General features: G+C 36.8%; 1 protein-coding gene across 4 annotated transcripts in view; it reads right to left on the bottom strand.

Moving 5' to 3' along the window:
- Nucleotides 1-17,655, bottom strand: part of LOC308649006 (uncharacterized protein) — a 111,592-nt gene that overhangs the window by 34,141 nt on the left and 59,796 nt on the right. The window contains exons 1-2 of one of the 4 annotated variants that reach the window (XR_014021957.1): nt 9,313-9,896; nt 4,304-5,387 (exon numbers count right to left, since the gene is read on the bottom strand). The exons of 1 other annotated variant lie outside the window; for it this stretch is intronic. Coding sequence is in view for 1 of the 3 variants with exons in the window: in XM_081294277.1 (XP_081150403.1) it covers nt 5,382-5,387 (6 nt within the window). In the remaining 2 variants the exon portion in view is untranslated. 2 more of the 4 variants (XR_014021958.1, XM_081294277.1) reach the window with 2 other exon arrangements.

Genomic DNA, 17,655 nt, shown 5'->3' on the forward strand with positions numbered 1-17,655 from the left:
CTTTATCAGGTGAAAATATTTGCAAATATTCATTTTTATTATAGTACTTTCTTTTCACTTTCTTGATAGTGTCTCTTGAAGTTCAAAGGTTTTTTAATTTTTATTAAGTTTTATCTATCTGTTTCTTTGTTTTCTTGTACTTTGTCACACCTAAGAAATCGTTGCCTAATCCAAGGTCACAAAGATTTACACCTATTTTTTTCTAAGAGTTTTATATTTTTAGCTTTCATATTTATGTTTTTGATACATATTAAACTTGTTTTTTGTATATAGTACAAGGTAGGGATTCAACTTCATTTTTTTGCGTGTCAATATTCAGTTGTCCAAGTGCCATTGGTTGGAAAACTATTCTTTCTCCATTGAATTGTCAAAAATCAGTTGAACATAAATTCATATATTTATTTCTGGACTTAATTCTATTGCCCTGATCTGTATATCTATCCTTATACCATAAAATATTGATTACTGTAGCTTTGTATTGTTTTGAAATTAGGAATATGAATTTTCTTTGTTCTTCTTCAGTATTGTTTTAGCTATTCCAGATTCCTTGCATTTCTATGTAAATTTTAAGATCAGTTTACCAAAATCAACAACAATGCTGAAATTTTGCTAAGGATTACACTGCAGCTCTAGATCAATTGGAGGAATAGCCACCTTAACAAGAGTAAAGTATTGGGCTAGGGATGTAACTCTGGTAGAGTGCTTACCCAGCAGGTGTGAGGTCCTAGATTCAGTCACTAGCACCATCAAAATAAATAAATAAATCTTCTAATCCATTAAACCTGAGATATCTTGTCATTTATTTAGTCTTTCCTTAATTTATTACAATGATATTTTGTAGTAGGAAGGGTACAAGTCTTGCATTCCCTTTGTGAAATTTATTTGTTAACTACTTTGTTCTTTTTGATTCTCTTTTAGATAAAATTATCCTATTAAATTATTTTAGATTGTCAATCACTAGTATATAGAAACATAATTATTTTTTGTATATTTATCTTGTATCCTATAAATTTAAAGAACTGCTTTATTAGCTCTTACAAAATATTTAGTAGATTCCTTTGGATTTCTATATACATGATCATGCTCTCTACACACAATCATGTTCCTTTTAATTCTTTTATTCCCAGTCTGGATGCCAGATTTCTTTTCCTTGACTAATTTATCTGGCTAGAATTGGCAATATTGAATAAAAATAGTAAAAGTGGATATCCTTGTCTTAATCCAGACCTTGGAGATAAAATTTAATCTTCCAGTTTTATGTATAATGTTAGCAATGGGATTTTTATAGATGCTCTTAATCAAGTTAAGGAAATTCCGCTCTATTCCTAGTTGAGTGTTTTTATAGTGAAAGGATGTTTGATTTTGTCAAATGCTTTTCCTCGTCTATTGAAATGATCATATTATTTTTTTTACTATTAATATTCTATTAATATGGCACATTATGTTGTTTGATTTCTATATGTTGAACCAACCTAGCATTCCTAAGATACATCAGTAATAATATATAACCCTTTATGTGTGTTGCTAGATTTGGTTTACTTGTACTTTGTTGAGGATGACTGCATTTAAGCTCATAAAGTATACTGAACTCTAATCAATAAACTTCCCTTAAAGAAAAGCCTTTTGATATTGAGGAGTATACTTTTTAGTTTGCACATATTTGTGAGTTTTGAAATGTCTTTTTGTTATTTACTTATAATTGCAATCTATTATGGTCACAGAGCATGCTTTTTATTATTTCAATCTTTTTAAATTTATTGATACTAAGTTGTTGTTGTTGTTGTTGTTTTGGTACTGAGAGTTGAACCCAGGGATGCTCAACCACTGAGCCACATCCCCACCCTTTTTTAATATTTTAATTAGAAACAGGGTCTTGCTGAGTTGCTGAGCACCTTGCTAAATTGCTGAGGCTGACTTTGAACTCATAATCATCCTGCCTCAGCCTCGTGAGCTGCTGGGATTACAGGCATGCACCCCTGCACCAGGCTGATACTAATTTTATATCAATAAACATGATTTGACATATGGACAAAGTTACATGCGCACTTGAGAAGAATGTGTGTTCTACTCTTGTTCAGTGGTGTATTTACAGATTCCTGTTGGAGCTGCTTGGTTAATAGTGTTGTTCGAGGTTTTGTTGATCTTCTGTCTAGCTGTTCTATCCGTTATTGTTTGTAGTGTCCCTCACTATGTTATTGTATTTTTTAAATTCTTTCTTCAATTCTGTCAGTTTCTGTTTCGTGTTTTCTATAGCTCTGTTCTTAGAGACATATGTGTTTGTAATTCTTATATCTTCTTGATGGATTAATAACCCGTTTTATCATTGCAAAATGTCCTTCTTTGTATCTAATGGCACTTTTGTCTTAGTGTCTATTTTGTCTGATACTAGCACAGCAACTTCAGATCTTTTGCTTACTGTTTTTATGGTATATCTTTTTCCATTTTTTTACTTTGAGTTGATTTTTGTCTTTGAATGTGAAGTGTGTCTCTTGTAGATGCCATATAGTTTAATCATCATATTTAAAAATCTGCCAATGCCTGCCTTTAATTGGAATGTTTGATACATTTGTACACTTACTGATAAGGTAAAAATTAGTTATTCTTTTCTATATACAAATGTTATGGCTTTTTTGTGCCTATTCCTCTGTCATGTCTTCTTTTTTTTTTTTTTTTTTTTTTTGGCTAGACAAATATTTTCTAGGAAACTAGTATAGCAAATTAATTTCCTGCTCTTTCTTCTGCCTTTTATTGTTGTTTTCTGGTTGTCCTACAGATTACAATTAATACCTTAATTTATAACGATATGATTCAGATTAATATCTCCTTAATTTCAATAGCATACGAAAACTTTATTCATATATAATTCTACCATTTGCGAACTATTATGATACAAATAATGTCTTTATACATTTTCACCATCAACACAAGTATATAATTATTACTTTATGCAGCTGTGTTTGAAATATGATAGAAAAAAAGAAGTTACAACATAAGCTACATTTATACATGCTTACCTACATTGTCACTTTTACTGGTGTTATGTAATTCATTGGAATCGAGTTCCTATCTAGTGTCATTTCATTTCAGGTTGAAGGACTCCTTTTTTTAAAAAATAATTCTTTTAGACATTGATGGACCTTTATTTTATTCATTTATTCATATGTGGTGCTGAGAATCAAACCCAGTGCCTCACACATGCTAGGCAAGTGCTCTACCACTGAGCCACAATCCCAGCCCGAAGGACTCCTTTAATCTCTGATTCAGGAAAAGTCTGCAAGCACCAGATTCTCAAAATTCTCATTTATCTGGTAATTTCTTCATTTCACATTTATTTTTGAAGTCCAGTTTTGCTAGATATAGAATTCCTGTATAATAGTCTTCTGTTATGGCACCTTTAAACACATCATCCCTTCTGGAATACACAATCTCTAATGAGGAGTCAACTGTTGATTTTACTGAAAAATTCCTTGTAGATAATGAGTCATTTTTCTTTGATTGCTTTCCAGAGTCTCTTTGGATTTTGAGAATTTGATTCTTATCTAACCACAGATATCATTTTTTTCTGTAATTATTATACTTGAAGTTCATTGTGTATTTTGAATTGTAGATTTAACATTTTTCCTCAAATTTGGTACATTTTAGGTCACTATTTATTAAAATATTCTTTAATCCCTTCTCTGTCCCCTAAGACTTCCATAATGTGTATGTCAGTACTCTCCATGGTGTCCCACAAATTTCTGAGTATCTGTTCATTTTTCATCACTCATTTTTCATCATTTCTTTTTTGCATGATCTGAACTCTCTCATCTCCAAGTTTGATCCCTCTGCCTTCCATTTACCCAAGTTTGCTGCTGAATCCTCTAGTGATTTTTTCATTTCAATTTTTGAAACTTTCAATTCAATAATTTCTATTTAACTCTTTTTTATAACTTCTAGCTACTTTTTTTCTATAATCTTCTTGGTAAGACATTATCCTCAGATGTACTTTTAATACCTTCAACATACTTAAAATGATTGATTCAAATTCTTTTCACTGAAAGTCCAAACTCTGGGCTTCCTAAAGAAACAGCATCTATTGGTTGCCGCCTCCTCCTCCTCCTCCTCCTCCTCCTCCTCCTCCTCCTCCTCCTCCTCCTTCTCTTCCTCCTCCTCCTCTTCTTCCTCCTCCTCCTCCTCCTCCTCCTTCTCTTCCTCCTCCTCTTCTTCCTCCTCCTCCTCCTCTTCCTCCTCCTCCTCTCCTCCTCCTCCTCCTTTGTTTTCCTTGAGTATCTGGCATATACTTTCTTATTTCTTTACATGTCTCATGAATTTCTGCTGAAAACTGGATATGTGGACTAATAAGGAATTTCAAAATACAGATTCTCCCTCCTCTCTATAGTTGTGGTTGTTAGTGTTCATTGTTGTTGTTTTTGGTGGTGGTGGTGGTGGTGTAGTGACTTTTTTTAACTCATTTTGTGAAGTTTGTATTTGTTTTCTGTGTTGCCACTGAAATCTCTATGCAGATAACTTGGTGGTCAGGTAATGGTTAGATAGAGTTTTCCTTAGATACCTGGGAATCGATTCCTTTTCCACTCTGTGTCTTTAGACATGATTTTAATACTCAACCCAGGCAGTTTACAACCCTGTCTTAGCTTTCACTTCCTGCTTGTGCAGAGCTCAAGATAAAGCAGAAGTAAAAGCTTAGAGCGAAAGGTGAGGTTTCTAGACCATTCCTGAGTGTATGAGCTTGTCATGCACACAATCCCACAAATGTCTGTGATCGTTTTAGATCCAAATTATATGTGAGAGCTTTGCAAAGCCCCCAATGGACATGTAATTCTCCAGGTTTTCCTTTTAAGCCTTTGGTTAGCCTATTGTTTACCATGACAGTTACTCACTTCTTCAGGAAGCTGAAATTTCAACATTAGTTTCTTTTGGGGGAGGATGGGGTGCAATAGTAGAGACTGAACCTGGAGGTTCTCTGCCACTGAGCTATACCCCTGGTGCTTTTTATTTATTTATTTTTAATTTCTTACATATATGACAATAGTGGAGTGCATTACATTCATAATCTCCCTAAGTTGCCAAGGCTAGTTCTTGAACTTGCAATCCTCCTACCTCAGCCTCCTGAGTAGCTGGGATTATGAGCACATGCCACCACATTCAACTACTTCTTGTTGTTTTTGACAAACATTTCCAAGGAAAAGGCTGTTCACGTTAGGTGATGTCTGAATCAGGTCAAATAAAGAGAGTCCATAAATGGGGCATTCCATGAAACCACCAGAGCAGTCAAATAATGAGAAGTCTCTGAGTGAGAATTTGAAGGAACTCCAACTTCATTCTGTCCTCTCCAGTGGCTATAAGGCTGCTGGTTTTCATTGTGATTTACAGGCTGTTGATTTTCAGGTCTGTCATGGAGTTGGAGAAGGGGGAGATTGGGTTAGGAAAAACTTAAACACCATGTAGCTCTCTGTTCTTACTAAAATTCAGCCATTTTTCTTGCATAAATGTTCTCTGGACTGCTTCAAGATCTGGCATCCAAGAGATTCAATGAACCAAAGTAAAATAAATACATACACACACATACTAGTGTACATCACAAGTGTCAAGTTGCTGAAAACCACTGGTAAAAGGGAAATCTTTGAAGCATCCAGAGAAAAGAGATATGTTACAGATAGGAGAGTACTAATTAAAAACATCAGTGATTTCTGACCAGAAACAATGGAGTATCATCTTTAAAGTGCTGAGAGAAAAAGCTATAACCTAGATTTCTATATCCAGTAAAAAAATATCCTTTACAAGTGAAGATGAAATAAAGACAGGTTCAGACAAAATAAAGCTGAAGAAAATTCACTGCAGCAAAACTTCAGAGGAAAGATATATATGTGAGTAACATAAATGACCTTTTCTAATTTATTAATTCATTAAAAGATAATGGATTATTTAAAGGAAAAGTAATTACAATGTACTATGTGATTCATAGGTCTCTGAGCTCCCCTCTCTATGGTTTTCTTTTAATCCAGCATGGCATGATAAACTGAGTTACATTCCCAGGTGAGATCACAGCAGAGAACAGAGACACTAGGCCTGCATTTGAGCCAAAACAAACTCAAGACAAATTCATGGGAAGCAGATGTACTCTCTATTACCCACACATGCCCTTCTCAGGCTTTGCTCTCATTACCCTCCTCCGCTTTTCATTGAGAATGGTTTCCCTATCCCTCTCTGCCTATCCAAAATCTGACTTTCTTTCAGAGTCAATTTAATCCTTCTTCCTTCATGAAGCTGCCCTAAACCTACCCAAGGACACCCACCCAGCTAGTCAATGGCAGTGCCAGAATTAGAATTTGGTCCTCTTGACAGTGTTCAGTATTCTTTATACTATATCGATGATTCTCAAAGTTCTTCAGAAATGAAATGGCATTTTTGCAAAACATTATGAAATATTGATATACTTTTTTTAGAAGTTAATATGTTATGCATGCTTAGCTACTAAACACTAAATTGCTAATCACACCAGATTCTTACACAGAAACAGATATCAAAGCTTTAGAATATACTGAAACTAAAAATATGTGTAATAGTAGGAAAATTGTTTTCTTAAATCAATAAAAGACACTTAAAATTTGTTAAATACTTTAGTGGTAAAACAACTTAATCCTGCCAAAGGAATGCCAGGGGTTCTGCAGAATGCTCAAACATCATTGTACCATGTGGCATCCTGAAATGCTAATTTACCCATGAAAATGCCAGGGCAACAATTTACAAAGGCTGAACCCCATCCTGACTTCAAGGTTTGCAGAAAAGAACTTTCCCAGTATTATACTGCCCTGGAATAGAGGCGAGTTTTTCTCATTGGCCAATGTTTTAGTTTAAAATAAAGGTGCCTGGATTCATGGACCACGATACAGCTCATGTTATAAATGCAACTAACCAGTCGAATAGACTCTCCAGGCTCAGGGCGCTCCTATAATAGAGACTCTGAACACACACACTCATTTTAAACTGTGGAACTAGCTATGGAGAAAAGCAGCCAGCCATCTTTTTAATGTGGCAGTAATGAAGGATCCTAGAGCTGAAATTTGGTTCTATGTAAAGCAGCCATTTCCAGGAGTATGTGAAGGACTCCCTTACCTCACAGTGCTTGGTACCAAGAGAGGAGCCAAAATGTTTACTACTCATTCCTTTTAAAAGTCCACCCTTCTCACCAGAAGTTTGATGAATCACATACCCCACCACTGAGAAACACAGTATGGTTTAAGCCACAGTCAGCTCCAAGGAAAAGCAACTCCTAAGAGGAGACAAGGACACAGGAGCCAGAGTGGTCCTCTGAGTTAAGTTAGGCCCCTGAAGATGAGCTGCTACTTCAGAGTTCCAACAGTGGCTGGAATATTTAGTGCAGCTGGTCTTAGTCACCACTAAGGACAGAACAAAGGAAATGAGTCTAAATTTCATCAAGAGAAATCGTGGTTAGACAAAAAAGAATCATTTGTAGAAGACTGTTAGCAGGATATAATACCCATGTGTTTGCCAAGCATTTTTTAAATTGGTCAACTGTCCTCACCAGAAGATGTGACTAATTAAAAATCTTTATCACTATATTCAGAAGTGATGGTATTGATATCACCATTTAATATATACTTTAATATATAATCCTATATAGAATATTCTCTAATATATTCTCATAGGTTGTTGAAATTGAATTTCAAGAATACATTCAAGCATGAGTTCAAGAACATATTGCTTTAGCTTCAAGAATATATTACCAGGCTGGGGTTGTAGCTCAGTGATAGAGCACTTGGAGGCACTGGGTTAAATCCTCAGCACCTATTATGGTTTGGATGTGAGGTGAGACAATGCAAGAACATTCAGAGGAAAAATGATTGGGTTATAGCCTTAACCCAATTAAGTAATTAATCCCTGATTGGATTAACAGAGCAGTAACTGGAGCCAGGTGGGGTGTGGCTGGAGGAAGTGGTTCATTGGGGGTGTGGGTTTGAGGTATGTGTTTGTGTCTGGCAGGTAGAGGTCTCTCTGCTGCCTGATCATCTTGTGAGCTGCTTCCCTTTGCCACACTCTTCCACCAAGATGTCCTGCCTCACTGTGAGCCCTGAGGAATGGAGCCAGCCACTTATGGACTGAGACCTCCGAAACTGTGAGCCCCTAAACAGACCTTTCCTCTTCTACGGTTGTTCTGGTCGAGTCTTTCAGTCACAGCAGTGAAAAAGCTGACTGAAACAGCATTACAAAAAGACAAATAAAATATTGTGTCCATCTACAAATAAAAAAAAAAATTTAAAGAATATATCACCATGCCTGGGAAACTGATATAAAAATTTTGTTCAACCCAGACATGGATCCTCAGACACTTCTATACAATGTAAGAATTCAGGAATTTAATTTTAAGTGACGAGTACTGAAATAAACTTTGTAAGGCAAACAATCAACATTAAGATAAATATACGAAAGGTAATTTTTTAAGTGTATTTATTCAAAACCTGGGGCAGGGGAAGCCACATAATTCACTATATGTTAAGCCTAAACTTAGAAAGTTTTTCACCATCATTTTACATTATGTGGCTTTGTAAAACAGTCAAATTCCCAATCAGTAATAAGGAATCATTTAATTCAAAAGGTCATATGGTTCTTTGATTAAAAACAGCAGAAAATCTCAATGCCTTAAATACAGAATAATCTCTTATGATCTCTTTAATTTACTGAAATTCCTGCAATCCCATAATCCTGAATACTTATTTTATGCCCATTATCCGTAGAACTTTTTGAGAATCAAACTGAAAATTCAAAGATGGGGGAAAACCCCTCTTAACATTTCAGCATATTCTGAAAATCACACTATACATTTTCGACAGGATAATGTAATTAAACTAGTTTATATTTTCTTCCTTCCCACACTTAGTAGGCAAATTTTCTGAAGTTTCTGAGACCTATTTAAAAAAGGCATTTTCAAATGATTTTTAAGAGCCAAAGACACATTTTTTAAGAACACATTTTAGAACTGTGACACTAGTCGCCACAGATTCAATGATGCACATGCACATGAATACACAGGACAATTATGCTCTGGCCCACACTCCCAACCCCTGCCTCCCCCACCTTCCACCAGCCACCCCACCCCAACCAGGCCCCTGGGGAGGTCTGAGCTCCAGTCTGGGAAAGGAACGCGCCTCCTCCACATCCTCTCCCAGGGTCTCTCCCTGGCCAGAGTCCGTGGGGAGAAATGCTGACTCACAGCCACAGCCGGTTAGAGGCTCTCACTTCCCCAGCCCCGCTGAGTGAGCAAGCCACCCCAGTGAGTGTGGAGAATGTCGTTACCCTCTCCAGAGGACTGTGGGAAGGAACACCCCAAGCCTGCAGCGCCAGGCTGGCTGTAGGAACTGCAAGCTGAACTTCAGACACAAGGGACCCAAGTGTTCACAGCTGCCACCAAGGACCATGGAAAAGAAAAGGAATAAAAGATCAAGACGTCAGAGAAAGTAAAGGAGGGGGGTGGGGAGTGCATAAGTGAACTGGTCAAGGGTGGACTGTCCACCCTTGTCTGGGATTGGGATGTTTCCCCTCCCCCTCCCCCACTGAGGCCTCTCTGCAGGATGCGTTCCAGTCCCCGGAGGCAGCCAACCAGACAGTGTCTCCCTGCATTTGGTCGGTAAAAATCTTTGGCCCGATGCCTACGAGAAACTGTGTGATTTTTAATTGCTCACTAGATTCCAAAAGCTTTTCACTTTTTCATTCCACAAACATGTCATGGAAGCAAGTTGTCTGCAGACAAAAGCATTCTCTTTGTCAACCAGACCCAAGGGTAAGCCACTGCTCCACCCTGGATAAGAATCTGTAATTCTGTGTGCCTTAGGACCCTGACAACTATACTTCACATCCCAGAAATTAAGTGTTAACAATAAAAGAAAACTCCTTTTTATTCCCAAAAGCAGTTGCATGATTCTAGTCATAAGTTCTCAAACACACAAAACTAATCTATGATAGAAAAAAAAAATCAGAACAGTTGCCTTGGAGTTGCAAGAGTGAGGGATCACTGGGAAGGAGAATGAAGAGAACCTTCTGGAATGTTGGTAATGTAATGTTCTGTATCTTAATAGTAATATGAGTTACACTGTTGTATGCACTTATTAAAATTCTTCCAGTGGTTCTTTTAAGATTTATGCTTTTCATTGTATGTAGATTTTACCTCAAAGGGAAAAAGATCATAGAAAATACTTGAGTTAAAGATACACATGCTGAAGTAGTTTGTGGTAATGTTTTCATGTCTGCAACTTACTTTGAAATATATCAAAAATAAAATTTGTTGATGAATGGATAGAGGGACAGGTAGCTAGATGCATACATGTGATAGAACAAGAATAGTAAAATGTTAATTATGGAGTCTAAATGGAGGTACAAATGGGTTGTTCATTGTAAAATTCTTTCAATTCTTGTGTAAATTTGAAAATTTTATATTAAAATGTTAGCTAAAAGTGTTTGAGAATTTTTACTGAGTATGAGATTTCATATGAAGATAGCTGTTACTGCTGATTCTCATATCTACATGATATACACATTTAATACCACCTATTTGTATATCTGTCACAGATACACACACCCATATATAATCCATGTTTCATATTAAAATAATAGAGTGAATTAAACTGAGCATCAAATAGATTTTTGTTTTACCACATACACAAGCAGACTTCTGTCAACATGAGATCAAAGTTTTTATCTGTTGATTCATAGTTTTATATGCAAAAGGTATTGTAGATATTTTAGGGAGCCATAATATAATGTTATATGCAAGACAATAGAAACAGCTACCCTACGTGTCCCCTTGAATCTATCCATGTGTGACATTTCCACATTACTGATTCCTCTAGATTAGATTGCAAGCAGCAGGAATTATAAAACTGACTTAAAGTAACAAATGGATAGGTATATGAGGGGGACATTGAGCTCTTACTGAATATGTAAAACTGTCTTTATTTATGACTGAATTCTCTCCTAAAGAATTTGAAGTGTTTCTAATAAAAACATGCAACAATTGATAAAATATAATAGTAGTGCATCAGGACCAGGGAAAATACAATTGTGTGGTAATTTTAGAATAAGAAAAAGAAAAACACAAAGATACACAACAAGGATAATAGCTGCAGTTGAGTTTTTTTGTCTATCTCTGAGACACAGAAAAAGTAACAGTTCTATTGAATTCCCTAATTGAATATTAAATACAATGACCTAAAGCAATTTTGTCATGTAAAAAATACTCACTGAGTATTAGTGATATCACTGTTAGTCCTCTCAACACTATCCCTATAGAAACAGAATGCAGTAAAAGATGTTCTACACCAATTTCTTGCTGAACTCTTTTTTTAAATTCTTTTACTTGTAGATGGACACAATATCTTTATATTTTTATTTATTTTTATTTGGTACTGAGGATCGAACCCAGTGCCCTCATGTGCTAGGCGAGCCACAACCCCAGCCCCTAGGTAACTCCCCCAGGTAACTCTTTGTGGAGGAATTTGTCTTTGTGTTGTAGGATATTTGCCAAAATCACTAGCCTCCACCCACCAAACATCATAGCACCTTTCCCTCAGTTGTGATAACCAAAAATGTCTCCAGATATTATCAAATGTTCCTTGAGGAAAGAAAAGCAAAATCACCCCCAATTCAAAACCACGGGTTTGAAACAGTGAGTACATCTTGCTGTAAAAAATTCAACCAAAATCCTGTGCCATTACAAATATTCAATTACTTATATTTATCTCTAGTTTTGGGAAAGTCATTTTTAAAAACCCTGAAGTGATTTTTATTTTAGTCTCATAATTCTTGAAAACAGGCTTTGGAAGGCCAGAGTAAAATTGTTCACGATATACATAAGAGTATGTTATGTGTAGAGGGGTTTTCATCACCATTATCATTATTTTACAAAGAACACAGAGCCCTTTAGTCTAAGCCAAAGAAAGAACATTGAGATCCTCATAAGAATTTTCAGCAAATTTCAGCATTCTCTATAGATATAATTTATTTAGATCACAAAAACTTTACTGGTTAATAAAATTGCTGAGATTTTAAATGTTGAAAAAATAAATAAATAAAACCCAAGATAGGCAGAACCCGAGACTAGAGATAGAAAGGAGCAATCTTATAACCTTTCATCTTTGTGGTCCTCCCTGAGGCCCGAGGGCATTTTGCCAGAGAGTTCTGTGAGACAACACCATTGTGGCCTTTTCATATACTTCCCGTTTTTCTTGGTTAATACTAAAATACAATCAGTGAATATAATTTCAGGAGCAGCTTCGACATATACTCCAAGAATGGAAATTTTTGCTGTTCTGGCTTGATACAAGCATAGAACCTGTAGCATCTAGAGGGAAAAAAAATGGATTCTAAACCATCTTCCAAAGTATCACTTTTCTCAGCCAAGCTTTGATGAAGGTGATGAAGTGTAGACAATTTGAGGCAGCCGGAATGCCCGTGCTCTGAGCCGATCCATATGCTTCCAAAGCCCCACAAGCAGATGGTGAGGTATTGATCTTTTTGAAAACTGGGAAGATTGCACTAGATTCATCCAGATGGGCTCAGACCCATGAGGTTAATCAAGATCAGCCCCTCAGGAAGATCAGAGCTGACCAGGTAGGATGAGCCTTAAACTGTTTGGACAGCAAAACATCATTCTTGACCTTTATTAAACATAAGCCTCTTCATCAAAAGTGTGGAAGTTTATTACGCCAGACTCTAACTGCAGCCAACTGCTCAAGAACTAGAGTTGGGAAAAGCAAGCTTTCCAGATGATTAAGTGGCCATTCAGAGACTCCAGAAGAATTTTTCATATTGATTCATTGTTAGTTCTATTATAAAAATACTTGTTACAAGAAAAATTCAGAAAATATGGCAAAGTCGTTTTTAATAGAAGGTAACTAATAACCCAATCTCCTAGAATAATCAGAATTTTCTGTACATCCTTCTAGACTTTTCTAGGCTTTTGAAAACATTTTTTCCTAAAAAGTTATTTATTTATAAATAATATTTTGTATCCTTAAAATATTATAATATGTCAATATATCATACATCATCACTTTAATAACTCCATAATATTTCAGTATATGGCCATGCCAACATAATTTATTTAATTGGTCCTCTGCTACTAAGTGTTCAAATGACTTCTGCATTTGGGTTATAAAAAACACTGAAATTAAATGAACATTCTTATACATAAGTCCATATTTATTTGTCTAATCATCTCCATGGGATAAATTTCTAGTACAATTCTTCAAAAATATTATTTTAAAGTTCTATAAAATTGGCTATGTTCTACTCACTAGAAGGAGTTTCTTGTGGTAAGACATTTATAATAAGATTAAGCTAAATAAGTTTCCCAATGATTTTGTTCATGTTTTTTTCTGCAGCATGCCCCTTCAAACTTAGCAATGTTTTCTAGGATTCTGAGTTTCTTCTGAACACCACACATTCTTTTTAAATGAGGAGTTTATGACTGTAACTCTAGCTAATAGAGATGCTGAGGGAGGAGGATCCCAAGTTTGAAGGCAGCCTGCACCGTTTAATGAAAACCTATCTCTAACTGAAAAACAGAAGAGGGTTGGGGCTATACCTTGGTGGTAGAGTACCTCTGGATTCAATTCTTCATACCAATAAATTAATTAATTAATTAGTTAAAAAACTAGTCTAACAACTTGGCCCATGTTTACTTAAGTAAGATGCCCTCTGCTTGAGAGCAGTCCAGACCCTCACACAACTGGGAACCACTGGGTAAACTGAAAAGGCCTTACCTCCACTGCAGTCTGCTTAACTCCCTTCAGTCAAATGTACAATTACGTGTATAAATGGGCCCAGGAGCCACTAGGCCTAAAGTATAAATGAGAAGAAATGGCTACTTACAGAGCCAGCAGGGCTGGTGTTGGATTCACTCAGTACAGTCTACAACATCGGCCCATTTGACGCAGATGCTATAAAGATATCCCAAAATTTATCCTGTCATCTGATTCTTAGAGCAACATTAAAATATATTTTTTAAATTAATTGGGCAAGTTATTATAATATTGCAATTATAACTGCAATAATCAAGTTATTGCAATCTTCAACAGATAAGTCAGACCTTAGTATCCAGAGAAGTATCATAAGCCATCACATACTCAAAATAATGGAAGATGAGAAGATTTTCAAATGTAGCCAGATATGCAAACAGATACCTTGAAGAGAAGAATAGAAACATACGTATGTTGATTTTTCCTCCAAAGAAGGGGATTCAGGGAAAACTGGTTCTTGTATGAGCCCAAGTGCAGAGCTGATTTTCCCATTTCTGCCTAAGAACAGCAAATACTCTTTTTTCAAACCTCCTGTTATGAATTGAACTATATCTCCCCAAAATCCATATGTTGACGTCTTAACAATCAGTATCTCAGAATGTGACCTAATTTGGAAATTGGGTCATTGAAGATGCAATTAGTTAGGGTAGGATGATGTCATGCTAGTGTAAGATAGGCCCCTAATACAGTAGAATGAGTGTACTTATAAAAAGGAAGAATTTGAGCACAGAGACAGACATGCATAAAAGGAAGATGATGGGAAGAAGCACAGGGAGAAGATGCTATCTACAACCCAAGGAGAGGGGTATGCACCAGATCCCTCCCTCACCCTTGGTTCCACCAAGGCTGATTTCAGACACTTAGCCTCCAGACAACAAGGTCCTGTTGCTCCAAATCTCCCAGTTTGGCACACTGCAACAGCCCTAGCAAACTAATAAACCTTCCTAGCTTCCTAACATTAGAAAGAAGAAAGATATAAACCACTATAATAATAATAATATGAAGAAGAAGATTCACTTTCAAAACCCTGGTCTCTCTGGAGATAGAAAATATTAAATACCTGAAATCAAGTCATAGGATCAGATATTAATTTATGGTCGAGAAGAAAAATACCTCCAACAATGGGAAGTAAAATAACTCAGCTAGAGGTGAAAGAGCTGGGGTGTAAGCTAGGCTGGTCAGTTACTCCACCATGTCTTGGCAAGGCTTTCTCTCCCTCTGCCCCATCTCCTTTTTACAGGTCTTCCGCTCTCAGACATGTAAGGCCCACATGCTGCCCTTAAGCCACAGTCCCATCTCCAAGAGCCTATCCAAGCCAGCCCTCCCCCTGAAAACCACGTTCCAAAATTTACCCTCCTGACTCCCCCATCTGATCACCTTGTTCCACAACCAAAAGTTCTGGGCTTTCGAAATTAGATCTCTGCTAGATCCGTAGAAGACAGCAATTTATACGAAATGTACAGAACATACACAAATGCCCTAGGAGCTTGTAAACCAAAGGATCCTCGTTTGGCAGAATGCATGTGGCAGGTGCATTTGGGTGTTACTTGGTGGCTCTGGGAACTTTCCCTCATCTTCACTCATGGATAGGAGTCTAGTTCATAGTCAGGGACCCAGGTCCCTGACCTAAATGCATGTGTCCTGGGATGTTTGCAGCTCAGGGCTCTTGGTCTCTCCTGAGAACCTCTGGGAGGAGAAAGCATGTCCCTAACCCAGGTTGGAGGGTGAGAGTGAGGAGAGACACCACAGAGAAGAGAGTGATGAGAGTGATGAGACAGCACATTTAAAAGAATTCAAGGATTGGGGATATAGAGCTCAGTGGTAAAGTGCTTGCTTTCCATGCATGAGACGCTGGACTTGATCCCCAGCACCACAAAAATAAGTGAAATAAAAAATAATCCAGGGTCAAACTTAGCCTGCCACAGCATTTCATGTAATACAGAAATAAAAACTTTAGCAATAGCTTTGTTTCTCATGTGCTTTTAGCCATCATAATAGCAACTTTATTGAGCATTTTCAATATCTCAGCACTTCTTAAATATGACCTCATTCATTTCTTCAATAACCCTAAAAAGTGGATGTTGTTATTCTCCTTTATAAATGAAAAAAAAACAAAAACAAAAACAGAAGCACCAAATGGCTATATAATTTGCTTCATATGAAGTAAAGCCACTGTCTAAACCTAGGAAGGCAACTCCATGGGCTCCTGCTGTAACCACTGCGCCAGGCAGAGAAGCTTCATATGTGGCAGGGGTATTATTATTTCAGCAAACATATATGGTAGTAAATGGAAGCATCTGATAATGCATTTAAGATACAGAAAATGTTACCACTTAGCTGCCTAAATCAGACCTCAGTAGCTGACTTGCCAATCCCATCATTAGGATTCTTGGTACTCAAGGCCTGCTTAAATGATCGCTGCCTATGAAAGCTGATTTAAAGAAGTAAACAAACCTAAAATATGACCTGGGTCTGGAAATTCAGTATATCTCTTGTGAGTCTGATTACAACTAGGCCTTTTCACTCTTGGTCCTCCTTCAGTGTTCATGGGGGACTGGTTCCAGCACCTACCCCCAACATCCCATCCACCCCCACACAGAAACCATAATCTATAAACGGTCAGGTCTCTTATATAAAATCATGTGGTGGACTAGGGATGTTGCTCAGTGGTAGAGTGTTTGCCTAGTATGTGTGGGGCCCTGGGTTCAATGCCTAGTACTGCAAAAATAATAACAATAATGGTATAAAATGGTACAGTATTTGCATAGAATCTATGCATGTCCTCCTTCATTCTTTAAACCATCTCTAGACTATAATGCATAATTCACGTAAATGCCTTGTAATAATTATTATGCTGTATTGTTTAGAGAATAAAGTCTGTGCATATTCAATTAAAAAGTCTGTGCATATTCAATAAAGGCACATTTTTTTTTCTGAATATTTTAGACCCACAGTTGGTCAACTCTATGGTTGTGAAACCCAGCAGATGGGGAGGGACGACTGACTGTCTCACTACAGATGGCTGAGCTGAGCTACCAGCCCTGACACACCTTAGTCATGTAATCAGAAGGTCTCCTCCCTGCCCAGCTAAAGAGCATGGCATGGAGGAAGTCCCAACTTCTGTAAAGTGTCACACTGAGGGAACTGAATTCCAAACAGGAGAAAAAAAAATTTTTTTTTAAATATCTTCTTTTCTTCCAGGATTTAAAAGGCCTGGTACAAGAAAGTTAAAATAATAAAATTAAATGTGTGAAATTCTGTGTGAAATGCTTCCAATAGTTTTTTTTTAACTTAAAAATGTTTTTATTTATTCAAATTATTTATTTATTTAATTACTTTTGCAGTGTTAGATTGAAACCAGGGCCTGTGCGACATCTCTAATTACTAAATTTTTTAAATTTTTAAATTCTCAGCCTGCCTGTGTCTTTCACTTCAATAAAGTAGAAGCAAGATGTGTCAGTGCCTAACTATTAAAAAGAAAAAGAAAAAATGGTGGCAGAACTTAAAGCTGACTCTAGCATAACAGCCGAGTGACTTCAGAGCACAGATGTGAGCTGTGGTGGTTTCTGTTTTATTCCTCACCAAGTAGGACAGCTCTAAGAATTTCTCACACACCTACATGCTTCACTTACAGAATGACCCTAGGGATAAGGGACAAAATAGAATACTGTGAAGCAAATGCCTGGGCCAGGGCAGGACCAGCTCAGGCCTTCAGAGAAAACCAGAGAGCTGCCTGAGTGCTCCTCCATGTCTGATTTCCTATGCTGCAAATTGTCATCATCCTTATAAGCAGCCCTTTTCCCAGGTCACACTCTGCCAAAAAAGTAGTCATGACCACGTATGG

Source organism: Spermophilus citellus (genome assembly GCF_964194105.1).
Source record: "Spermophilus citellus genome assembly, chromosome: 1".
Classification (NCBI taxonomy): Eukaryota; Metazoa; Chordata; class Mammalia; order Rodentia; family Sciuridae; genus Spermophilus; species Spermophilus citellus.